This window comes from Microcaecilia unicolor, chromosome 9 (genome assembly GCF_901765095.1).
Source record: "Microcaecilia unicolor chromosome 9, aMicUni1.1, whole genome shotgun sequence".
NCBI classification, from domain to species: domain Eukaryota; kingdom Metazoa; phylum Chordata; class Amphibia; order Gymnophiona; family Siphonopidae; genus Microcaecilia; species Microcaecilia unicolor.
This window is the reverse complement of record NC_044039.1, coordinates 212,323,904-212,351,337: the sequence shown is the minus strand read 5'-3', so window position 1 is coordinate 212,351,337 and position 27,434 is coordinate 212,323,904. Positions and strand designations below refer to the sequence as shown.

The following is a 27,434-nucleotide window of genomic DNA, read 5'->3' as shown; positions in this document are numbered from 1 at the left end:
CCGCCTTCTTCTGACGTCAAGGATGACGTCAAAAGAAGGCGGAACACAGCGAAGGGAAACCTAGACGTCGGGAGCACCGCCTCCTTCCCTGACGCTTCGCTGCCGGAACCGCCAAGAAGGTAAATTTAAAAACAAGAAAAAAAAAAAAAAAAAACACGCATGTTGGGGGGACAGAAAAGGGTGGCCAGTAAAGTACAACAATGGGAGCAGGAGGGCAGGGGAGAAACGACAGCATCGATGCGAAGGAGGGGGGGGGAGAAGAGGGCGGCCCAGGCTGGCACATGGGAGAGAGAGGAGCATGGATGCGAGGGGGGGTCATGGAAGGGAGAGAGGGGACTTGCTGGAAAAGGATGAATGGAGGCGGCAGGGGACAGAGGATCATGGATGGCCATGGATTGGGAGGGCAGGGCTCAGGGAGAGAGGGCAATTGCTGGAAAGGGATGAATGGAGGGGGCAGGGGACAGAGAAGCATGGATGGGCATGGATTGGGAGGGCAGGACTCAGGGAGAGAGGGAAATTGCTGGATAGGGATAAATAGAGGGGACAGATGGCCATGGATGGATATGGATTGCAGGGCAGGCCTCAGGGAGAGAGGGGAATTGCTGGATAGGGATGAATGGAGGGGCCAGGTGACAGAGGAGCATGGATGGGCATGGATTGGAAGGGCAGGACTCAGGGAGAGGGGAATTGCTGGATAGGGATGAATGGAGGGGACAGATGGGCATGGATGCACATGGATTGCAGGGCAGGCCTCAGGGAGAGAGGGGAATTGCTGGATAGGGATGAATGGAGGGGCCAGGTGACAGAGGAGCATAGATTGGAAGGGCAGGACTCAGGGAGAGGGGAATTGCTGGATAGGGATGAATGGAGGGGACAGATGGGCATGGATGCATATGGATTGCAGGGCAGGGCTCAGGGAGAGAGCGAAATTGCTGGATAGGGATGAATGGAGGGGAGAGATGGCCATGGATGCATATGGATTGGAAGGGCAGGACTCAGGGAGAGGGGACTTGCTGGATAGGGATGAATGGAGGGGACAGATGGCCATGGATGCATATGGATTGCAGGGCAGGCCTCAGGGAGACAGCGGAATTGCTGGATAGGGATGAATGGAGGGGCCAGGTGACAGAGGAGCATGGATTGGACTCACACTTTCACTCTGACTCAAACAGTCACTCTCACATACACTCTCCCAAACATACACACTCCGAGGAAAACCTTGCTAGCGCCCGTTTCATTTGTGTCAGAAACGGGCCTTTTTTACTAGTGTACTACATAAAACAATCAGGCTGTCTAGTCCAAGCAGAAACACAGAACACTTGGATTAAAAAAACAAAAAAATAAAAGCATAGCATATCCAGGGAGCAACACCAACTCCTCAAGAAATAAAAAGGTCTGAAACTAACACAACAGAAGGCCACATGGAGTCAAATTAGAGGTTTCTAGCATATTTGTCACTAGTAAAATAGCCTTGGTGGCTGCCTGGAAACAATCTATCATGCCCCCTATAGCTATGATGTTGAGAAAATTGGATTATATTCACCAGATGACCAAATTGACAGCGATACGAAAAGGCTGGCTGATTACCTTTCATAAAGCCTGGGATGCATACCACACTAGGTAAGCAGGACCATGCCAGAGGTGTATAACTATATTTTTCAGGTTCTCTAGTAGAGTAAGACAGACTGTGAAATGGATGTGAAGCGTCTGTTCACGCTTTCCAAAAATACTAGGACTAGGGGGCATGCGATGAAGCTACAATGTAGTAAATTTAAAACGAATCGGAGAAATTTCTTCACTCAACATGAAATTAAATTCTGGAATTCGTTGCCAGATAATGTGGTAAAGGCGGTTAGATTAGCAGAGTTTAAAAAAGGTTTGGACAGCTTCCTAAACGAAAAGTCCATAGACCGTTATTAAATGGACTTGGGAAAAAATCCACTATTTCTGGGATAAGCAGTATAAAATGTTTTATACATTTTGGGGATCTTGCCGGGTATTTGTGACCTGGATTGGCCACTGTTGGAAACAGGATGCTGGGCTCGATGGACCTTTGGTCTTTCCCAGTATGGCAATCAGGGCTTTTTTTTGAGGGAGTACTGAGTACCGGCACCTTTTCCAGTGTCTCCTAAAATTGACCCATGGACCACAAGTTTTAATGAAAGAACTCAGGCTCAAGACACCAATTCTGCCTTTGTCATAGATTCTGTGACTGGTTGCAGGGGGGCTGGCTATTCTGGGGTGAGTCCCTCAGTGATCACCCCACCCCTGAAGGGTGGCCTGGCATTTGAGTACCGGCACCTTTTTTGCTAGAAAAATTGCACTGATGGCAATACTTATGTACTTATGACTCTAGACTGCATTCTTTTATGGGGAGGGAGGGACTGGTTAGGGGTGCTGGGAAATATTTAGTTATCCTTGGTGATTGTTATAAGGTTTCAAACAACAGTTGGGACTGCTGTTTTCTTTGTTTGTGTTTTTGTATTCAGTAACTTTTGCCTAATAAAGATTGTGAAATGCAAAAAAAAAACAAAAAAGGCCTTGCCAAGTCAAATGCAATGGAAGCTTCGTGTACAAGAACTGTCATTAACTTCAACAGGAGAATGTATTGTTATTGGAATATTTTTACTGCTGTAATTCTCTATTGCTCATGTATTGTACACCACCTTGAGTGAATTCCTTCAAAAAGGTTGTAAATAAATCCTTTAATAATACGTAAACAAACTACCTAGGGAGCCCCTTGCCATATTCAAAGGAGTTGTCACTATTTTATAACTAGACCCTTACAACAGTTATTCCCCAAGTATTCACTCACCCATCCCCAGACAGTTTACCAACCATCCATCCCGTTGGGGTACATAAGTATTGCCATACTGGGACAGACCAAAGGTCCATCAAGTGACCAATCCAGGTCACAAATACCTGGCAAGATCCCAAAAAAGTACAGAACATTCTATACTGCTTATCCCCAAGTCCATTTAATAATGGTCTATGGACTTTTCCTTTAGGAAGCCGTCCAAACCTTTTTTAAACTCCGCTAAGCTAACCGCCTTTACCACATTCTCTAACAATGAATTCCAGAGTTTAATTACACGTTGAGTGAAGAAACATTTTCTCTGAGCTACCCACTATACTAATGAGGAGGGGGTGGGCATGTTGTAAACATTAGTTTTCTTTTTCTTCCGATTGTTTTTACTGTTTCTGGATTTGAAGTTCTTTACACACTTGTTGCTGTCTTCACATAACGTGTCCTCTATCCTTCACCAGCTATATCACATTTTGGCTGAGAGATGTATTTGTTCACATCCTGAGGGGATCGTATCTTAACACGAGACAGATAACGTGATGCAGCTATTTTAACAAGCAGGAAATGATCTAGATTATGTGGAAATGCAGACAGCACAGCAACAGAATGATACCGTTCTCATTTAAACGCCACAGAGGTCACCGATACTACAGCACAGAAGACCCCTAGCCACCAAAAAAATAAAAAAAAAAAGAACAGAACCAAAGGCCATATCAGCTGCGGCCTCCAACGTGGAAGCGACTTACCTGCCAGAGTCTACGTTAACCGGAAACCTAAAAATATGCAGAGAAAAAAAAAATCAGAACATGCAAACTAACTCACCCCAACGTAATCAATATCCAAGTCGTGGTACTGTTTAGCGCCAATAATCCAAGAGACGACGTAGTAAGCTGTGATATCCGGGAAGTCGTAGGGCCAGTTCTCTCCCCGGCCGATCCATCCGGGAAACGCCCACGGCAGCCCTGCAGAGAAAAGGAGAAAAGATGGAAGAATGAACGCAGGGGGCAGTCCCGAGAGCCAGTCCTGCATCTGTGCAGCAGGCAAAGACAGTCGAACAACTTTAAACAAAGATAAGGATGATGCAGGATGTCAGACTCACAGAAGCAGAAGCCTGCGCGGCCACATTGGTGATCTGCAAGGGCCGACTTCTACATGGAATGTTGCTAGTGGAATAGCAACATTCCATGTAGAATCTCAAATAGTAGCAACAGTGGAGGAGTGGCCTAGTGGTTAGGGTGGTGGACTCTGGTCCTGGGGAACTGAGTTGGATTCCCACTTCAGGCACAGGCAGCTCCTTGTGACTCTGGGCAAGTCACTTAACCCTCCATTGCCCCATGTAAGCCGCATTGAGCCTGCCACGAGTGGGAAAGCGCAGGGTACAAATGTAACAAAAATAAATAATTTCCATGTTTGGTCCTAAAACTGCTATTCAGAAATGGAAATCTTTAGACCTTTTTCTCTACGCTAAGGACTAATTTTATGACTTGAACTGGGCTTTGTGTATTGTACTGCGTGTTTTATCTTGTTGCACTGCTTTTTGTGTTGCTGTATTTTTGAAATTTAATAAAAATATTACAAAAAACAAAAAAAAATTTAAAAGTAAAAAGCAGACAACTCTCCTGCTGGGTTCAATACAGGGCCGGAGGTTAGAGGGTGACCACATTTTTTTTATTTTTTGGCAAAATTGAATTTGCAGCCGAAATTTGCCACTCAGTTTCTGCCGAAACCTAAGCCAAAACTAGCCCCGCCCACAAACCGTAGCAACCTCCGCTCCCTCCTCCAACAATAACAGCCTCCACACCCTCCTCCCTCACAAAGGTAGCCTCTATTCCCTCTACCCATAGCAATTCTAGCCATGCTCCACACTCCTTCCCTAAATAGGAGTGGTCCCCACCCCTTCCACAATCCGCTCCACTCCCCCAACTGAACAGGAGCACCCCCACCTATAGGCTCCACCTTCTCCCCCTCCCCTCCCCTCCCCCCCCAGGTCTACCTTAGAGTTCCTGGTGGTCTGGTGGCTGGTTGAAACTATCCAAGCCAGCTCCACTCTCAAAATGGCTGCCATGTAACGTTGCAGCGGCCATTCTGACAGAAGACAGGAGACCAGCACTAGATCAGAAGCTCTAAGGTAGGCCTCGGGGGGGGAAGGGAGAGGTGCACAGAACGTGGGTGAAAGTGTTATGGACACATGCAACAATTTTTAGCTTCAGCCAAAAAAAAAACAAAAAAACAAAACTCACCAGTATTTTCGGTCGAAACTGAAACAAGGCCGAATTCAGATTTCCAGCCAGTTTCGGTGCCAAAATCAAAACTGAAATTCAGCTGGCCTCTACAGGAGGTGCCTATCTGCAAAACCAAGTGTTGAGTACAGAACTCTCACAGTGCACCAAATACACAGCACAGCTACTGTTATCTGAAATGCAACTTGTTTTAATAAATATTTTTTTTGCTTCGCTGGAATGAATGACAGCTGTTTGGCAAGAGCAGGCCTGCTTCCATTCAAACTGTCACCGTCACTGGGACGTGTTATAACTAGTTCCTACTAAAAGAACAGATGTATTCAATTCTGGTCGCTGCATCTCAATAAAAGATATAGTGAAATTAGAAAAGGTGCACAGAAGGGCGACAAAAATGAAAAAGGGGAAGGGACGACTTCCCTATGAGGAAAGGCTGAAGAGGATAGGGCTCTTCAGCTTGGAGAAAAGGCGGCTGAGGGGAGATATGATAGAGGTCTATAAAATAATGAGTGGATTGGAATGGGTAGATGCGAATCGCTTGTTTACTCTTTCCAAAACTACTAGGACTAGGGAGGCATGCAATGAAACTACAAAGCAGTACATTTAAAACGAATCAGAGAAAAAGTTTCTTCACTCGATGTATAATTAAACTCTGGAATTTGCTGCCAGAGAATCAGTAAAAGCAGTTAGCTTAGCGGGGTTTACAAAAGATTTGGATGGCTTCCTAAAGGAAAAATCCATAGACCATTATTAAAATGGACTTGGGGGAAATCCACTGCTTATTTCTAGGGTAAGCAGCATAAAATATATTATACTTTTTTGGGATCTTGCCAGGTATTTGTGACCTGGATTGGCCACTGTTGGAAACAGGATGCTGGGCTGGATGGACCTTCGGTCTATCCCAGTATGGCAATACTCATGTACTTATGACCCCATCGAAAAAAAACCCAGCTCATTTCACCCCCATGTAAAAAGGGACCAAGGCTGATATGACTGTTTATAAGTGTGTTTCTCAACCCAGCCCTCGGAGCACACCCAGCCTGTCAGGGTTTTTGGGATACCCACAATGGATATGCATGAGATAAGTCTGCATACAGTGGAGATAATGTATGAAAATCTCTCTCATGCATATTCATTGTGGATATCCTGAAAGCCTGACTAGCTGGATATACTCCGAGGACTGTATTGAGAACCTCTGATTTATGGAACCGATTAGAAACATACACAATCTTCCTTCATGAGACTAAAGCATAAACATTAATGATAGGAGTGTTTAGAATGTTTTATTGTCAGATTAGGAGTAACATATGGTTTTATCACTTTTCTTATTTGTTACATTTCTATCCCACATTTTCCCATCTCTTTGCAGGCTCAATGTGGCTTACATAATGTCGGAGTGACAGTCGCCACTTCTGGATCTGAAAAATACAGAGTGGTAAAACATGAACATTATAAGGTAGATTATTATTATTAACATTTGTATAGCGCTACAAGACGCACGCAGCGCTGAACACCTGACACAGAGAGACAGTCCCTGCTTGATAGAGCTTAAAATCTAAAAATACAGACAGACAAGACAATTAAGGGCGAGGAAAGTCCTGGGTGAGAAGGAACAAGGATAGGGGAATTGAGTAGTGGTTAGGAGCCAAAACATTCCATGTAGAATCTCCAATAGTAGCAACATTCCATGTAGAATCTCCAATAGTAGCAACATTCCATGTTCCACTGCACTAACCACTAGGCTACTCCTCCACTAGTAACATTCCATGTAGAAGCCTGTCCTTGTGCGTCCGCGCAGGTTTCTGTTTCTGTGAGTCCGACGTCCTGCACATATGTGCAGCACGTCAGACTCACAGAAACAGAATCCTGCGCGGCCGCGTTGCTCATTTGCAAGGGCAGGCTTCTACATGGAATGTTATTATTATTAACATTTGTGTAGCGCTACCAGACGCACCCAGCGCTGAACACCTGACACAGAGAGATAGTCCCTGCTCGATAGAGCTTACAATCTAAAAAATACAGACAGACAAGACTATTAAGGGCGAGGAAAGTACTGGGTGAGAAGGAACAAGGATAGGGGAATTGAGTAGTGGTTAGGAGCCAAAAGCAGTGGTGAAAAGGTGGGTTTTCAGCATAGATTTGAAAACAGGTAGAGATGGAGCTAGGCGTACAGGCTCAGAAAGTCCATTCCAGGCATAAGGTGCCGCGAGAGAAAAGGGACGAAGCCTGGAGTTAGCAGTGGAGGAGAAGGGGGAACAACAAGAGATATTTGTCCAGCGAGCGGAGTTTACGGGAGGAATGTAGGGAGAGATGAGAGAGGAAAGGTAATGGGGGGCTGCAGAATGGATGCATTTAAAGGTCAGATTACATGTATGATTACAAGGTGATACTGTAGTAATGTTCACGTTGAAAGAATGATTTACATTACGCCGTAATGGCGGTCAACCTTTACGGATCTAAGAGATACAAAGTGGTGCAGCATTGTTACTGCAGAAAGGTACACTAAAAACAAAAGATCGGGTTGCTAGCCTTGGGTGTGACGTGTCCTGTGAGGCTGAACACTGTCGTGTAGGAAAAGGACAACCAGATAGCTCCTGTCTCTAGCTTTGACCTTCTCTGAGGCGCGACATGACTTTATGTGCCCGCAACCTCGCAGTTATCTTTGACTCCTCCCTCTCCTTCTCTGCCCATATCCAGCAGATAGCCAAGACCTGCCGCTTCTTCCTCTTTAACATCAGCAAAATTCGCCCTTTCCTCTCTGAACACACCACCCGAACTCTCAACCACGCTCTCATTACCTGTCGCCTGGACTACTGCAACTTACTCCTCACCGGCCTCCCACTTAGCCATCTATCCCCCCTTCAATCTGTTCAGAACTCTGCTGCACGTCTCATATTCCGCCAGAACCGATATACTCATATCACCCCTCTCCTCAAGTCACTTCACTGGCTTCCGATCAGATACCGCATTCAATTCAAGCTTCTCCTTCTTACCTACAAATGCACTCGGTCTGCTGCCCCTCACTATCTTTCTACCCTCATCTCCCCTTACATTCCCGCCCGTAACCTCTGTTCACAGGATAAATCCCTCCTCTCAGTACCCTTCTCCACCACCGCCAACTCCAGGCTCCGCTCATTCTGCCTCGCCTCACCCTATGCTTGGAACAACCTTCCTGAGCCCTTACGCCAAGCCCCCTCCCTGCCCGTCTTCAAGTCTTTGCTTAAAGCCCACCTCTTCAATGCTGCATTCGGCACCTAACCCTTACCGTTCAGTGAATCCAGACTGCCCCAATTTGACTGCCCCTATCGGACCGACCGTTCACTTGTCTATTAGATTGTAAACTCTTTGAGCAGGGACTGTCTCTCTTTGTTAAATTGTACAGCGCTGCGTAACCCTAGTAGCGCTCTAGAAATGTTAAGTAGTAGTAGTAGTAGATTTAGACAAACACATTCAGGATACACCCAGTTCTGTAGGGCGTGAGTAATGCTGAAAGTGCCATGAAAATAGGCTATTGGAAAACTGCCTTCCCTACGGGGAAAGTTAGAGCATGGTGTATTTTTTCAGCCAGTCTCCCAGAAGAAGGGTTAGAGCAGGGACTGCAAGACAGTATCCACAGAAAAGAAAAAAGTTCCCTCAGGTCTCATCGACAATTCTTCACAATGAGGAAAGGCTGAGGCGGCTAGGGGCTCTTCTTGGCCTCTCCTTCTCTCACCTGCGTGCCATATGGTCTCTCAAACATCCCCCCCCTCCCGCATACCTTTTAAATAGCAGATTTTCACCGGGAGCAAGCAGCAACCAATACACACTGCTCATGTTGGGCCCGCAGCCTTCCCACTGAGGCAACTTCCTGTTTCCGCATAGGTGGAAACACGTCGGAGGGAAAGAAGCGGGGCTGGTGCAAGTAGTATGCGTCAGTCGCTGCTTGCTGCAGGCGAAGATCTGCTATTTACAAGGTATGCAGGAGGGACAGTTGTTCGGAGTTTTCAGCTGGTGGGGCTTGGGAATCCCTGCCAGCCACATCATGGGTGTGCTGCTACTGGGTGGGCCTGAGTCCAAAGTGGGTGGGGGCCTGGACCCAACCAGGCCCACCCTTGGCTATGCCACTGTGGCACAGACAGCATGGGAAAGAGCAGGTAGAAATTGCTCCCACCCCAACTAGCCATTAGACCACCAGGGACTCCAAGGTGGACCTTGGGGGGGGGGGGGCGGCAAACATGCACGTTCTATGGGTACACAGCAGTGCGTTTCAGTTTGAGCTGAAAATGTACTGGCATTTTTGACCAAAACAAGGCTGAATACGAATTTCAAACCGGTTTCGACGCTGAAACCAAAACCCTTGACGACCTTGTGTTCTCCAGTACCACTTTTTTTTTTTTATAATTCTTTTTATTAACTTTTTTCTTTACATACATCCCACATAGCTGAACCCATTTATCACACAACTTTCTCATATATGAATCAACAACCTCCCTCCAACCCCCCCTCCCCCCTCCAGGCATCTCAGGTGTACATCCAACTCCAGTACCACTTTTAAGCAGCGTATGAAGACGTGTGTCTTGATTAAGCAAACCACCTTAGTAACAAAGTTTCAGCTGCGTGAACTGAACAGCCATCGCTGGTTTTACCTATCAAGGTGATGTTCGGATTCCTCTTCTTAGCCTCTTTCATCAGCCACCACTCATAACCCCGAAAGAAGTTCTCATCATCTTCGTAGTGCATGTGGGAAGGCTCCGTGCCATCTATGACAAAGAGTTAAAAAATAAATACAGTACTTCTAAAGAAAGTACCCTAAGACACAGGCCTCGAAACGCACATTCCCCAGAGCTGAATGCAATATTCCTTAGTTTTATATACAGAAAAGAAGAAAATTAAAGCCAATTTACTATGATCTGGTACAGGGTCTGTACTCAGTCACCCTTCAGTCGAACACAGGGGCGTAGCCAGACTTCGGCGGGAGGGGGGTCCAGAGCCCGAGGTGAGGGAGCACATTTTAGCCCCCCCCCTCTGGCGCTGCTAACGCCCCCACCAGGTACCTTTGCTGGCGGGGGGGGGGGGGGGGGGGTCCCTAACCCCAACCAGCCGAAGTCCCCTTCAGCGCCGGTCTCAGCGTCCGGCGCGTTCGCTGATCTGGATTTTGTTTCTGCGAGTCCTGACATCCAGCATAGGTACCTGACGGTGGAGGAAGGTTTGCAGCGGTGGGGGGGGGGGGGGGGTGAAAGCAGAGCTAAATCTGCAGGGGCCCATGCCCCCGTGGCCCCACCTAGCTACGCCCCTGGTCTAACAGAAGATGACGCTTCCATACCGATCCTGCAGGATTACTAAAAAAACAACACTATACAAGATCTATACAAAACCGAAACCTACCACATGACTGATTAACCTCTTTGCTATTAATGATCAAGCACTATCACCTTAAACCTTATGTCGAATAGGGTCTCTCTATAGTTGATGACCTAATGTAGTGCTGGGCAGACTTATACGGTCTGTGCCTGAACCGGTGGTGGGAGGCGGGGCTGGTGGTTGGGAGGCGGGGATAGTGCTGGGCAGACTTATACGGTCTGTGCCAGAGCCGGTGGTGGGAGGCGGGGCTGGTGGTTGGGAGGCGGGGATAGTGCTGGGCAGACTTATACGGTCTATGCCAGAGCCGGTGGTGGGAGGCGAGACTGGTGGTTGGGAGGCGGGGATGGTGCTGGGCAGACTTATACGGTCTGTGCCAGAGCTGGTGGTGGGAGGCGGGGTTGGTGGTTGGGAGGCGGGGCTAGTGCTAGGCAGACTTCTACAGTTTGTGCCCTGAAAATGACAGATACAAATCAAGGTAAGGTATACACAAAAAGTAGCACATATGAGTTTATCTTGTTGGGTAGACTGGATGGACCGCGCAGGTCTTTTTCTGCCGTCATCTACTATGTTACTATGTAATGTATGTTACAATACAATTTATTACTCAGGAACCTTCATGCAATACCATAATGTATTCTTCTTTACTATATATATATATATATATATATATATATATATATATATATATATCTTAATCCTAATAGGGGATATATATATATATAATAGGAGGTACCTAAAACATTAATAACAAACAGTACTCCTATTCTATATAAATTACAAAATCTTTATTAGTGAAAACAAACCAGTGCATTAAAAGCATTACCAAATAGTATCCCTGCAACTCACTCCCACTGCCATCCACACCAGACTTATACCCTGATCACATATGTAAATCCCACACAAAACATTGAACAAAAACCCTAAATTGCAGTTTCTTCACCTTCTGTGTATCGCCAGAGCACAATCTCAAAAAAGATCAAGGGGAACTGGAGTACGGAGAATGAATGAGGATACCAGAAAAATTGTTTATTCACATAAAAAATGACCCGACACGGCCGTGTTTCGGCCCAAAGGCCTGCCTCAGGGGTCTTTAGAACCTTGGGTAGTTTGATGTAAGCCGTGCACTCTGAGAAAAATAATCTAGCAGAACCCTCTTAGGTCTCCTCTCCTCTGAAGAAAATTTTAGGTAATGACCAGGAACAAACCTGTGATACTTCTCTCATAAGATACATTTGCGATTATGAGAGAAGTATTCCTGGTCATTACCTAAAATTTTCTTCAGAGGAGAGGAGACCTAAGAGGGTTCTGCTAGATTATTTTTCTCAGAGTGCACGGCTCACATCAAACTACCCAAGGTTATAAAGACCACTGAGGCAGGCCTTTGGGCCGAAACACGGCCATGTCGGGTCATTTTTTATGTGAATAAACAATTTTCTGGTATCCTCATTCATTCTCCTCACTTTTTTGTTTCATATCTCACGGTTTCGTGAGGGTTTTTACCTCCTTTTTGTTGTGCCTTTGGAACTTTGGAATACACCAAGTATGTGGGTTTAATTTACCTATCCCTGGAAGCCTCCCACTGACCTGAAGCATTCTTTGGCTGCCTTTAATTTAAAGGTTTGACTGTGTGCAGGAGGATCACAGATTTGTGTGACTCTGCAATTCCCAGTGTTTCCCTGTGGTTTATTTTAATCACAGGGATAAGAACAGTGGCTTTATATTGCAGTGGAGTTTTTTCCTTCACTTGAGGACTTGTTGGATACAAAGATCAGTAACGTTCAATATCTGCTGTGATTATTAAAAACTGGGCTTTGTGTGCCCTTCTGGGTTTTTTTTTAAGGCTCACTGACTGATCCTTTTTGAGATTGTGCTCTGGTGATACACAGAGGCTGAAGAAACTGCAATTTAGGGGTTTTGTTCAATGTTCTGTGTGGGATTTACATTTTTTTTTGTTACATTTGTACCCCGCGCTTTCCCACTCATGGCAGGCTCAATGCGGCTTACATGGGGCAATGGAGGGTTAAGTGACTTGCCCAGAGTCACTAGGAGCTGCCTGTGCCTGAAGTGGGAATCGAACTCAGTTCCTCAGTTCCCCAGGACCAAAGTCCACCACCCTAACCACTAGGCCACTCCTCCACTGTTGCTACTATTTGAGATTCTACATGGAATGTTGCTATTCCACTAGCAACATTCCATGTAGAAGTCGGCCCTTGCAGATCACCAATGTGGCCGCGTAGGCTTCTGCATGGAATGTTGCTAGTGGAATAGCAACATTCCATGTAGAATGTCCAATAGTAGCAACATTCCATGTAGAATCTCCAATAGTAGCAACAGAATCTCAAATAGTAGCAACATTCCATGTAGAATCTCCAATAGTATCTATTTTATTTTTGTTACATTTGTACCCCATGCTTTCCCACTCATGGCAGGCTCAATGCGGCTTACATGGGGCAATGGAGGGTTAAGTGACTTGCCCAGAGTCACAAGGAGCTGCCTGTGCCTGAAGTGGGAATCGAACTCAGTTCCTCAGGACCAAAGTCCACCACCCTAACCACTAGGCCACTCCATGGATCAGGGTATAAGTCTGGTGTGGATGGCAGTGTGAGTGAGTTGCAGGGATACTATTTGATAATGCTTTTAATGCACTGGTTTGTTTTCACTAATAAAGATTTTGTAATTTATAGAACAGGAGTACTGTTTGTTGTTTATATATATATATATATATATATATATATATATATATATATATATATATATATATACCATGATCTGTTCCATATATGTTATGTTCCATGTACAGTGGTGGAAATAAGTATTTGATCCCTTGCTGATTTTGTAAGTTTGCCCACTGACAAAGACATGAGCAGCCCATAATTGAAGGGTAGGTTATTGGTAACAGTGAGAGATAGCACATCAGAAATTAAATCCGGAAAATCACATTGTGGAAAGTATATGAATTTATTTGCATTCTGCAGAGGGAAATAAGTATTTGATCCCCCACCAACCAGTAAGAGATCTGGCCCCTACAGACCAGGTAGATGCTCCAAATCAACTCGTTACCTGCATGACAGACAGCTGTCGGCAATGGTCACCTGTATGAAAGACACCTGTCCACAGACTCAGTGAATCAGTCAGACTCTAACCTCTACAAAATGGCCAAGAGCAAGGAGCTGTCTAAGGATGTCAGGGACAAGATCATACACCTGCACAAGGCTGGAATGGGCTACAAAACCATCAGTAAGACGCTGGGCGAGAAGGAGACAACTGTTGGTGCCATAGTAAGAAAATGGAAGAAGTACAAAATGACTGTCAATCGACAAAGATCTGGGGCTCCACGCAAAATCTCACCTCGTGGGGTATCCTTGATCATGAGGAAGGTTAGAAATCAGCCTACAACTACAAGGGGGGAACTTGTCAATGATCTCAAGGCAGCTGGGACCACTGTCACCACGAAAACCATTGGTAACACATTACGACATAACGGATTGCAATCCTGCAGTGCCCGCAAGGTCCCCCTGCTCCGGAAGGCACATGTGACGGCCCGTCTGAAGTTTGCCAGTGAACACCTGGATGATGCCGAGAGTGATTGGGAGAAGGTGCTGTGGTCAGATGAGACAAAAATTGAGCTCTTTGGCATGAACTCAACTCGCCGTGTTTGGAGGAAGAGAAATGCTGCCTATGACCCAAAGAACACCGTCCCCACTGTCAAGCATGGAGGTGGAAATGTTATGTTTTGGGGGTGTTTCTCTGCTAAGGGCACAGGACTACTTCACCGCATCAATGGGAGAATGGATGGGGCCATGTACCGTACAATTCTGAGTGACAACCTCCTTCCCTCCGCCAGGGCCTTAAAAATGGGTCGTGGCTGGGTCTTCCAGCACGACAATGACCCAAAACATACAGCCAAGGCAACAAAGGAGTGGCTCAGGAAGAAGCACATTAGGGTCATGGAGTGGCCTAGCCAGTCACCAGACCTTAATCCCATTGAAAACTTATGGAGGGAGCTGAAGCTGCGAGTTGCCAAGCGACAGCCCAGAACTCTTAATGATTTAGAGATGATCTGCAAAGAGGAGTGGACCAAAATTCCTCCTGACATGTGTGCAAACCTCATCATCAACTACAGAAGACGTCTGACCGCTGTGCTTGCCAACAAGGGTTTTGCCACCAAGTATTAGGTCTTGTTTGCCAGAGGGATTAAATACTTATTTCCCTCTGCAGAATGCAAATAAATTTATATACTTTCCACAATGTGATTTTCCGGATTTAATTTGTGATGTGCTATCTCTCACTGTTACCAATAACCTACCCTTCAATTATGGGCTGCTCATGTCTTTGTCAGTGGGCAAACTTACAAAATCAGCAAGGGATCAAATACTTATTTCCACCACTGTATGTTACCATGTATGTCTGCACCTTAACGCAATACCATTTGAAATTCTGTTACCCGGATATGGCAACCGCCATTACGGCAAATGTAAGCCACATTGAGCCTGCAAATCGGTGGGAAAATGTGGGATACAAATGCTACAAATAAATAAATAAATAAAATACTAAACTTCCTCAGCATAAGTTTAATTAAGTCCTGGCACAGTGACTCCTCCTTAAACAAATACTGAACCCATTTTACAACAGCTGTTTAATAAAGATCAAATAATTAAAAAAAAAAAGTGACTATTGTTATGTTACATTGTTACTATGAAAAAAAAAGTCTGACCACGATCAATTGCAACTGAGAATCTCAACAACAGAGAACCAAAATCACGCTAGGATTCCTAATTTTCTGCTTTAAATCCTAGATTAGTTCTTAGAACAACGAAACCGACAATGAATAGCCCAGGATAAAAGCAAACCTGTACCTGTGGTCTGCGCATCACCTCCAATCTCTACCTTTAGAATGTGCAGGGAGGCGCCAAAGTTTGGCTAAAAAGAATAAAACAAGAGAGAGAGAGTCAAACAACGATTAGGACAAAATAAATTCCTTATTGCCGTCTCCTGTAACTAAACATTAAGCAACAGTGAACACAGTCGAGGATTACAATAAAATGCACTGCCGGAAAGACAGCAGAGGCAGGCGGCAGTCCAACATTTGCTGCAAAACATTCAATGGCTGACGAGGGGGAGCCACATCCCCACGGACCGCCACGTATCCCTTCAGAAGGAGGCGATGTACCTCCCCCGCCTCAGGCTGACCACAAATCTAAATCACACGCATGCCAGAAGTCAACAGCAGCATGAGGCAGTTCAACATGGAAGGCTGTACGTTATTCACCTGGACTAGAAGACACGTGACTAGTCTACAATGATATGCATAAAGACACGGTCTAGGTATCAATACGATGTTACACATGCCTAATATAAGTGTGGAGGAGTGGCCTAGTGGTTAGGGTGGTGGACTTTGGTCCTGAGGAACTGAGGAAATGAGTTGGATTCCCACTTCAGGCACAGGCAGCTCCTTGTGACTCTGGGCAAGTCACTTAACCCTCCATTGCCCCATGTAAGCCGCATTGAGCCTGCCATGAGTGGGAAAGCGCAGGGTACAAATGTAACAAAAATAAAATAGATACTATTGGAGATTCTACACGGAATGTTGCTACTATTGGAGATTCTACACGGAATGTTGCTACTATTGAGAGTCTGTTGCTACTATTGGAGATTCTACACGGAATGTTGCTACTATTGGAGATTCTACATGGAATGTTGCTACTATTGAGATTCTGTTGCTACTATTGGAGATTCTACACGGAATGTTGCTACTATTGGAGATTCTACATGGAATGTTGCTATTCCACTAGCAACATTCCATGTAGAAGGCTGCGCAGGCTTCTGTTTCTGTGAGTCTGACGTCCTACAGGACGTCAGACTCACAGAAGCAGAAGCCTGCACGGCCACATTGGTGATCTGCAAGGGCCGACTTCTACATGGAATGTTGCTAGTGGAATAGCAACATTCCATGTAGAATCTCCAATAGTAGCAACATTGGAGGAGTGGCCTAGTGGTTAGGGTGGTGGACTTTGGTCCTGAGGAACTGAGTTCGATTCCCACCTCAGGCACAGGCAGCTCCTTGTGACTCTGGGCAAGTCACTTAACCCTCCATTGCCCCATGTAAGCCGCATTGAGCCTGCCATGAGTGGGAAAGCGCAGGGTACAAATGTAACAAAAATAAAATAGATACTATTGGAGATTCTACACGGAATGTTGCTACTATTGGAGATTCTACACGGAATGTTGCTACTATTGAGAGTCTGTTGCTACTATTGGAGATTCTACACGGAATGTTGCTACTATTGGAGATTCTACATGGAATGTTGCTACTATTGAGATTCTGTTGCTACTATTGGAGATTCTACACGGAATGTTGCTACTATTGGAGATTCTACATGGAATGTTGCTATTCCACTAGCAACATTCCATGTAGAAGGCTGCGCAGGCTTCTGTTTCTGTGAGTCTGACGTCCTACAGGACGTCAGACTCACAGAAGCAGAAGCCTGCACGGCCACATTGGTGATCTGCAAGGGCCGACTTCTACATGGAATGTTGCTAGTGGAATAGCAACATTCCATGTAGAATCTCAAATAGTAGCAACAGTGGAGGAGTGGCCTAGTGGTTAGGGTGGTGGACTTTGGTCCTGAGGAACTGAGTTCGATTCCCACCTCAGGCACAGGCAGCTCCTTGTGACTCTGGGCAAGTCACTTAACCCTCCATTGCCCCATGTAAGCCGCATTGAGCCTGCCATGAGTGGGAAAGCGCAGGGTACAAATGTAACAAAAATAAAATAGATACTATTGGAGATTCTACACGGAATGTTGCTACTATTGGAGATTCTACACGGAATGTTGCTACTATTGAGAGTCTGTTGCTACTATTGGAGATTCTACACGGAATGTTGCTACTATTGGAGATTCTACATGGAATGTTGCTACTATTGAGATTCTGTTGCTACTATTGGAGATTCTACACGGAATGTTGCTACTATTGGAGATTCTACATGGAATGTTGCTATTCCACTAGCAACATTCCATGTAGAAGGCTGCGCAGGCTTCTGTTTCTGTGAGTCTGACGTCCTACAGGACGTCAGACTCACAGAAGCAGAAGCCTGCACGGCCACATTGGTGATCTGCAAGGGCCGACTTCTACATGGAATGTTGCTAGTGGAATAGCAACATTCCATGTAGAATCTCAAATAGTAGCAACAGTGGAGGAGTGGCCTAGTGGTTAGGGTGGTGGACTTTGGTCCTGAGGAACTGAGTTCGATTCCCACCTCAGGCACAGGCAGCTCCTTGTGACTCTGGGCAAGTCACTTAACCCTCCATTGCCCCATGTAAGCCGCATTGAGCCTGCCATGAGTGGGAAAGCGCAGGGTACAAATGTAACAAAAATAAAATAGATACTATTGGAGATTCTACACGGAATGTTGCTACTATTGGAGATTCTACACGGAATGTTGCTACTATTGAGAGTCTGTTGCTACTATTGGAGATTCTACACGGAATGTTGCTACTATTGGAGATTCTACATGGAATGTTGCTACTATTGAGATTCTGTTGCTACTATTGGAGATTCTACACGGAATGTTGCTACTATTGGAGATTCTACATGGAATGTTGCTATTCCACTAGCAACATTCCATGTAGAAGGCTGCGCAGGCTTCTGTTTCTGTGAGTCTGACGTCCTACAGGACGTCAGACTCACAGAAGCAGAAGCCTGCACGGCCACATTGGTGATCTGCAAGGGCCGACTTCTACATGGAATGTTGCTAGTGGAATAGCAACATTCCATGTAGAATCTCAAATAGTAGCAACAGTGGAGGAGTGGCCTAGTGGTTAGGGTGGTGGACTTTGGTCCTGAGGAACTGAGTTCGATTCCCACCTCAGGCACAGGCAGCTCCTTGTGACTCTGGGCAAGTCACTTAACCCTCCATTGCCCCATGTAAGCCGCATTGAGCCTGCCATGAGTGGGAAAGCGCAGGGTACAAATGTAACAAAAATAAAATAGATACTATTGGAGATTCTACACGGAATGTTGCTACTATTGGAGATTCTACACGGAATGTTGCTACTATTGAGAGTCTGTTGCTACTATTGGAGATTCTACACGGAATGTTGCTACTATTGGAGATTCTACATGGAATGTTGCTACTATTGAGATTCTGTTGCTACTATTGGAGATTCTACACGGAATGTTGGTACTATTGGAGATTCTACATGGAATGTTGCTATTCCACTAGCAACATTCCATGTAGAAGGCTGCGCAGGCTTCTGTTTCTGTGAGTCTGACGTCCTACAGGACGTCAGACTCACAGAAGCAGAAGCCTGCACGGCCACATTGGTGATCTGCAAGGGCCGACTTCTACATGGAATGTTGCTAGTGGAATAGCAACATTCCATGTAGAATCTCAAATAGTAGCAACAGTGGAGGAGTGGCCTAGTGGTTAGGGTGGTGGACTTTGGTCCTGAGGAACTGAGTTCGATTCCCACCTCAGGCACAGGCAGCTCCTTGTGACTCTGGGCAAGTCACTTAACCCTCCATTGCCCCATGTAAGCCGCATTGAGCCTGCCATGAGTGGGAAAGCGCAGGGTACAAATGTAACAAAAATAAAATAGATACTATTGGAGATTCTACACGGAATGTTGCTACTATTGGAGATTCTACACGGAATGTTGCTACTATTGAGAGTCTGTTGCTACTATTGGAGATTCTACACGGAATGTTGCTACTATTGGAGATTCTACATGGAATGTTGCTACTATTGAGATTCTGTTGCTACTATTGGAGATTCTACACGGAATGTTGCTACTATTGGAGATTCTACATGGAATGTTGCTATTCCACTAGCAACATTCCATGTAGAAGGCTGCGCAGGCTTCTGTTTCTGTGAGTCTGACGTCCTACAGGACGTCAGACTCACAGAAGCAGAAGCCTGCACGGCCACATTGGTGATCTGCAAGGGCCGACTTCTACATGGAATGTTGCTAGTGGAATAGCAACATTCCATGTAGAATCTCAAATAGTAGCAACAGTGGAGGAGTGGCCTAGTGGTTAGGGTGGTGGACTTTGGTCCTGAGGAACTGAGTTCGATTCCCACCTCAGGCACAGGCAGCTCCTTGTGACTCTGGGCAAGTCACTTAACCCTCCATTGCCCCATGTAAGCCGCATTGAGCCTGCCATGAGTGGGAAAGCGCAGGGTACAAATGTAACAAAAATAAAATAGATACTATTGGAGATTCTACACGGAATGTTGCTACTATTGGAGATTCTACACGGAATGTTGCTACTATTGAGAGTCTGTTGCTACTATTGGAGATTCTACACGGAATGTTGCTACTATTGGAGATTCTACATGGAATGTTGCTACTATTGAGATTCTGTTGCTACTATTGGAGATTCTACACGGAATGTTGCTACTATTGGAGATTCTACATGGAATGTTGCTATTCCACTAGCAACATTCCATGTAGAAGGCTGCGCAGGCTTCTGTTTCTGTGAGTCTGACGTCCTACAGGACGTCAGACTCACAGAAGCAGAAGCCTGCACGGCCACATTGGTGATCTGCAAGGGCCGACTTCTACATGGAATGTTGCTAGTGGAATAGCAACATTCCATGTAGAATCTCAAATAGTAGCAACAGTGGAGGAGTGGCCTAGTGGTTAGGGTGGTGGACTTTGGTCCTGAGGAACTGAGTTCGATTCCCACCTCAGGCACAGGCAGCTCCTTGTGACTCTGGGCAAGTCACTTAACCCTCCATTGCCCCATGTAAGCCGCATTGAGCCTGCCATGAGTGGGAAAGCGCAGGGTACAAATGTAACAAAAATAAAATAGATACTATTGGAGATTCTACACGGAATGTTGCTACTATTGGAGATTCTACACGGAATGTTGCTACTATTGAGAGTCTGTTGCTACTATTGGAGATTCTACACGGAATGTTGCTACTATTGGAGATTCTACATGGAATGTTGCTACTATTGAGATTCTGTTGCTACTATTGGAGATTCTACACGGAATGTTGCTACTATTGGAGATTCTACATGGAATGTTGCTATTCCACTAGCAACATTCCATGTAGAAGGCTGCGCAGGCTTCTGTTTCTGTGAGTCTGACGTCCTACAGGACGTCAGACTCACAGAAGCAGAAGCCTGCACGGCCACATTGGTGATCTGCAAGGGCCGACTTCTACATGGAATGTTGCTAGTGGAATAGCAACATTCCATGTAGAATCTCAAATAGTAGCAACAGTGGAGGAGTGGCCTAGTGGTTAGGGTGGTGGACTTTGGTCCTGAGGAACTGAGTTCGATTCCCACCTCAGGCACAGGCAGCTCCTTGTGACTCTGGGCAAGTCACTTAACCCTCCATTGCCCCATGTAAGCCGCATTGAGCCTGCCATGAGTGGGAAAGCGCAGGGTACAAATGTAACAAAAATAAAATAGATACTATTGGAGATTCTACACGGAATGTTGCTACTATTGGAGATTCTACACGGAATGTTGCTACTATTGAGAGTCTGTTGCTACTATTGGAGATTCTACACGGAATGTTGCTACTATTGGAGATTCTACATGGAATGTTGCTACTATTGAGATTCTGTTGCTACTATTGGAGATTCTACACGGAATGTTGCTACTATTGGAGATTCTACATGGAATGTTGCTATTCCACTAGCAACATTCCATGTAGAAGGCTGCGCAGGCTTCTGTTTCTGTGAGTCTGACGTCCTACAGGACGTCAGACTCACAGAAGCAGAAGCCTGCACGGCCACATTGGTGATCTGCAAGGGCCGACTTCTACATGGAATGTTGCTAGTGGAATAGCAACATTCCATGTAGAATCTCAAATAGTAGCAACAGTGGAGGAGTGGCCTAGTGGTTAGGGTGGTGGACTTTGGTCCTGAGGAACTGAGTTCGATTCCCACCTCAGGCACAGGCAGCTCCTTGTGACTCTGGGCAAGTCACTTAACCCTCCATTGCCCCATGTAAGCCGCATTGAGCCTGCCATGAGTGGGAAAGCGCAGGGTACAAATGTAACAAAAATAAAATAGATACTATTGGAGATTCTACACGGAATGTTGCTACTATTGGAGATTCTACACGGAATGTTGCTACTATTGAGAGTCTGTTGCTACTATTGGAGATTCTACACGGAATGTTGCTACTATTGGAGATTCTACATGGAATGTTGCTACTATTGAGATTCTGTTGCTACTATTGGAGATTCTACACGGAATGTTGCTACTATTGGAGATTCTACATGGAATGTTGCTATTCCACTAGCAACATTCCATGTAGAAGGCTGCGCAGGCTTCTGTTTCTGTGAGTCTGACGTCCTACAGGACGTCAGACTCACAGAAGCAGAAGCCTGCACGGCCACATTGGTGATCTGCAAGGGCCGACTTCTACATGGAATGTTGCTAGTGGAATAGCAACATTCCATGTAGAATCTCAAATAGTAGCAACAGTGGAGGAGTGGCCTAGTGGTTAGGGTGGTGGACTTTGGTCCTGAGGAACTGAGTTCGATTCCCACCTCAGGCACAGGCAGCTCCTTGTGACTCTGGGCAAGTCACTTAACCCTCCATTGCCCCATGTAAGCCGCATTGAGCCTGCCATGAGTGGGAAAGCGCAGGGTACAAATGTAACAAAAATAAAATAGATACTATTGGAGATTCTACACGGAATGTTGCTACTATTGGAGATTCTACACGGAATGTTGCTACTATTGAGAGTCTGTTGCTACTATTGGAGATTCTACACGGAATGTTGCTACTATTGGAGATTCTACATGGAATGTTGCTACTATTGAGATTCTGTTGCTACTATTGGAGATTCTACACGGAATGTTGCTACTATTGGAGATTCTACATGGAATGTTGCTATTCCACTAGCAACATTCCATGTAGAAGGCTGCGCAGGCTTCTGTTTCTGTGAGTCTGACGTCCTACAGGACGTCAGACTCACAGAAGCAGAAGCCTGCACGGTCACATTGGTGATCTGCAAGGGCCGACTTCTACATGGAATGTTGCTAGTGGAATAGCAACATTCCATGTAGAATCTCAAATAGTAGCAACAGTGGAGGAGTGGCCTAGTGGTTAGGGTGGTGGACTTTGGTCCTGAGGAACTGAGTTCGATTCCCACCTCAGGCACAGGCAGCTCCTTGTGACTCTGGGCAAGTCACTTAACCCTCCATTGCCCCATGTAAGCCGCATTGAGCCTGCCATGAGTGGGAAAGCGCAGGGTACAAATGTAACAAAAATAAAACAGATACTATTGGAGATTCTACACGGAATGTTGCTACTATTGGAGATTCTACACGGAATGTTGCTACTATTGAGAGTCTGTTGCTACTATTGGAGATTCTACACGGAATGTTGCTACTATTGGAGATTCTACATGGAATGTTGCTACTATTGAGATTCTGTTGCTACTATTGGAGATTCTACACGGAATGTTGCTACTATTGGAGATTCTACATGGAATGTTGCTATTCCACTAGCAACATTCCATGTAGAAGGCTGCGCAGGCTTCTGTTTCTGTGAGTCTGACGTCCTACAGGACGTCAGACTCACAGAAGCAGAAGCCTGCACGGCCACATTGGTGATCTGCAAGGGCCGACTTCTACATGGAATGTTGCTAGTGGAATAGCAACATTCCATGTAGAATCTCAAATAGTAGCAACAGTGGAGGAGTGGCCTAGTGGTTAGGGTGGTGGACTTTGGTCCTGAGGAACTGAGTTCGATTCCCACCTCAGGCACAGGCAGCTCCTTGTGACTCTGGGCAAGTCACTTAACCCTCCATTGCCCCATGTAAGCCGCATTGAGCCTGCCATGAGTGGGAAAGCGCAGGGTACAAATGTAACAAAAATAAAATAGATACTATTGGAGATTCTACACGGAATGTTGCTACTATTGGAGATTCTACACGGAATGTTGCTACTATTGAGAGTCTGTTGCTACTATTGGAGATTCTACACGGAATGTTGCTACTATTGGAGATTCTACATGGAATGTTGCTACTATTGAGATTCTGTTGCTACTATTGGAGATTCTACACGGAATGTTGCTACTATTGGAGATTCTACATGGAATGTTGCTATTCCACTAGCAACATTCCATGTAGAAGGCTGCGCAGGCTTCTGTTTCTGTGAGTCTGACGTCCTACAGGACGTCAGACTCACAGAAGCAGAAGCCTGCACGGCCACATTGGTGATCTGCAAGGGCCGACTTCTACATGGAATGTTGCTAGTGGAATAGCAACATTCCATGTAGAATCTCAAATAGTAGCAACAGTGGAGGAGTGGCCTAGTGGTTAGGGTGGTGGACTTTGGTCCTGAGGAACTGAGTTCGATTCCCACCTCAGGCACAGGCAGCTCCTTGTGACTCTGGGCAAGTCACTTAACCCTCCATTGCCCCATGTAAGCCGCATTGAGCCTGCCATGAGTGGGAAAGCGCAGGGTACAAATGTAACAAAAATAAAATAGATACTATTGGAGATTCTACACGGAATGTTGCTACTATTGGAGATTCTACACGGAATGTTGCTACTATTGAGAGTCTGTTGCTACTATTGGAGATTCTACACGGAATGTTGCTACTATTGGAGATTCTACATGGAATGTTGCTACTATTGAGATTCTGTTGCTACTATTGGAGATTCTACACGGAATGTTGCTACTATTGGAGATTCTACATGGAATGTTGCTATTCCACTAGCAACATTCCATGTAGAAGGCTGCGCAGGCTTCTGTTTCTGTGAGTCTGACGTCCTACAGGACGTCAGACTCACAGAAGCAGAAGCCTGCACGGCCACATTGGTGATCTGCAAGGGCCGACTTCTACATGGAATGTTGCTAGTGGAATAGCAACATTCCATGTAGAATCTCAAATAGTAGCAACAGTGGAGGAGTGGCCTAGTGGTTAGGGTGGTGGACTTTGGTCCTGAGGAACTGAGTTCGATTCCCACCTCAGGCACAGGCAGCTCCTTGTGACTCTGGGCAAGTCACTTAACCCTCCATTGCCCCATGTAAGCCGCATTGAGCCTGCCATGAGTGGGAAAGCGCAGGGTACAAATGTAACAAAATAAAATAGATACTATTGGAGATTCTACACGGAATGTTGCTACTATTGGAGATTCTACACGGAATGTTGCTACTATTGAGAGTCTGTTGCTACTATTGGAGATTCTACACGGAATGTTGCTACTATTGGAGATTCTACATGGAATGTTGCTACTATTGAGATTCTGTTGCTACTATTGGAGATTCTACACGGAATGTTGCTACTATTGGAGATTCTACATGGAATGTTGCTATTCCACTAGCAACATTCCATGTAGAAGGCTGCGCAGGCTTCTGTTTCTGTGAGTCTGACGTCCTACAGGACGTCAGACTCACAGAAGCAGAAGCCTGCACGGCCACATTGGTGATCTGCAAGGGCCGACTTCTACATGGAATGTTGCTAGTGGAATAGCAACATTCCATGTAGAATCTCCAATAGTAGCAACAGTGGAGGAGTGGCCTAGTGGTTAGGGTGGTGGACTTTGGTCCTGAGGAACTGAGTTCGATTCCCACCTCAGGCACAGGCAGCTCCTTGTGACTCTGGGCAAGTCACTTAACCCTCCATTGCCCCATGTAAGCCGCATTGAGCCTGCCATGAGTGGGAAAGCGCAGGGTACAAATGTAACAAAAATAAAATAGATACTATTGGAGATTCTACACGGAATGTTGCTACTATTGGAGATTCTACACGGAATGTTGCTACTATTGAGAGTCTGTTGCTACTATTGGAGATTCTACACGGAATGTTGCTACTATTGGAGATTCTACACGGAATGTTGCTACTATTGAGATTCTGTTGCTACTATTGGAGATTCTACACGGAATGTTGCTACTATTGGAGATTCTACATGGAATGTTGCTATTCCACTAGCAACATTCCATGTAGAAGGCTGCGCAGGCTTCTGTTTCTGTGAGTCTGACGTCCTACAGGACGTCAGACTCACAGAAGCAGAAGCCTGCACGGCCACATTGGTGATCTGCAAGGGCCGACTTCTACATGGAATGTTGCTAGTGGAATAGCAACATTCCATGTAGAATCTCAAATAGTAGCAACAGTGGAGGAGTGGCCTAGTGGTTAGGGTGGTGGACTTTGGTCCTGAGGAACTGAGTTCGATTCCCACCTCAGGCACAGGCAGCTCCTTGTGACTCTGGGCAAGTCACTTAACCCTCCATTGCCCCATGTAAGCCGCATTGAGCCTGCCATGAGTGGGAAAGCGCAGGGTACAAATGTAACAAAAATAAAATAGATACTATTGGAGATTCTACACGGAATGTTGCTACTATTGGAGATTCTACACGGAATGTTGCTACTATTGAGAGTCTGTTGCTACTATTGGAGATTCTACACGGAATGTTGCTACTATTGGAGATTCTACATGGAATGTTGCTACTATTGAGATTCTGTTGCTACTATTGGAGATTCTACACGGAATGTTGCTACTATTGGAGATTCTACATGGAATGTTGCTATTCCACTAGCAACATTCCATGTAGAAGGCTGCGCAGGCTTCTGTTTCTGTGAGTCTGACGTCCTACAGGACGTCAGACTCACAGAAGCAGAAGCCTGCACGGCCACATTGGTGATCTGCAAGGGCCGACTTCTACATGGAATGTTGCTAGTGGAATAGCAACATTCCATGTAGAATCTCAAATAGTAGCAACAGTGGAGGAGTGGCCTAGTGGTTAGGGTGGTGGACTTTGGTCCTGAGGAACTGAGTTCGATTCCCACCTCAGGCACAGGCAGCTCCTTGTGACTCTGGGCAAGTCACTTAACCCTCCATTGCCCCATGTAAGCCGCATTGAGCCTGCCATGAGTGGGAAAGCGCAGGGTACAAATGTAACAAAAATAAAATAGATACTATTGGAGATTCTACACGGAATGTTGCTACTATTGGAGATTCTACACGGAATGTTGCTACTATTGAGAGTCTGTTGCTACTATTGGAGATTCTACACGGAATGTTGCTACTATTGGAGATTCTACATGGAATGTTGCTACTATTGAGATTCTGTTGCTACTATTGGAGATTCTACACGGAATGTTGCTACTATTGGAGATTCTACATGGAATGTTGCTATTCCACTAGCAACATTCCATGTAGAAGGCTGCGCAGGCTTCTGTTTCTGTGAGTCTGACGTCCTACAGGACGTCAGACTCACAGAAGCAGAAGCCTGCACGGCCACATTGGTGATCTGCAAGGGCCGACTTCTACATGGAATGTTGCTAGTGGAATAGCAACATTCCATGTAGAATCTCAAATAGTAGCAACAGTGGAGGAGTGGCCTAGTGGTTAGGGTGGTGGACTTTGGTCCTGAGGAACTGAGTTCGATTCCCACCTCAGGCACAGGCAGCTCCTTGTGACTCTGGGCAAGTCACTTAACCCTCCATTGCCCCATGTAAGCCGCATTGAGCCTGCCATGAGTGGGAAAGCGCAGGGTACAAATGTAACAAAAATAAAATAGATACTATTGGAGATTCTACACGGAATGTTGCTACTATTGGAGATTCTACACGGAATGTTGCTACTATTGAGAGTCTGTTGCTACTATTGGAGATTCTACACGGAATGTTGCTACTATTGGAGATTCTACATGGAATGTTGCTACTATTGAGATTCTGTTGCTACTATTGGAGATTCTACACGGAATGTTGCTACTATTGGAGATTCTACATGGAATGTTGCTATTCCACTAGCAACATTCCATGTAGAAGGCTGCGCAGGCTTCTGTTTCTGTGAGTCTGACGTCCTACAGGACGTCAGACTCACAGAAGCAGAAGCCTGCACGGCCACATTGGTGATCTGCAAGGGCCGACTTCTACATGGAATGTTGCTAGTGGAATAGCAACATTCCATGTAGAATCTCAAATAGTAGCAACAGTGGAGGAGTGGCCTAGTGGTTAGGGTGGTGGACTTTGGTCCTGAGGAACTGAGTTCGATTCCCACCTCAGGCACAGGCAGCTCCTTGTGACTCTGGGCAAGTCACTTAACCCTGCATTGCCCCATGTAAGC

At 45.7% G+C, this 27,434-nt stretch overlaps 1 protein-coding gene across 3 annotated transcripts in view; it reads right to left on the bottom strand.

The window, feature by feature from the left end:
• GALC (galactosylceramidase) overlaps positions 1–27,434 on the bottom strand; it is a 152,818-nt gene that overhangs the window by 91,330 nt on the left and 34,054 nt on the right. For all 3 annotated transcript variants that reach the window (XM_030214067.1, XM_030214065.1, XM_030214066.1), the window contains exons 3-5: positions 15,240–15,303; positions 9,669–9,782; positions 3,629–3,768 (exon numbers count right to left, since the gene is read on the bottom strand). In XM_030214067.1, the coding sequence (XP_030069927.1) occupies positions 3,629–3,768; positions 9,669–9,782; positions 15,240–15,303 (318 nt within the window). The remainder of the gene's footprint in view (positions 1–3,628; positions 3,769–9,668; positions 9,783–15,239; positions 15,304–27,434) is intronic.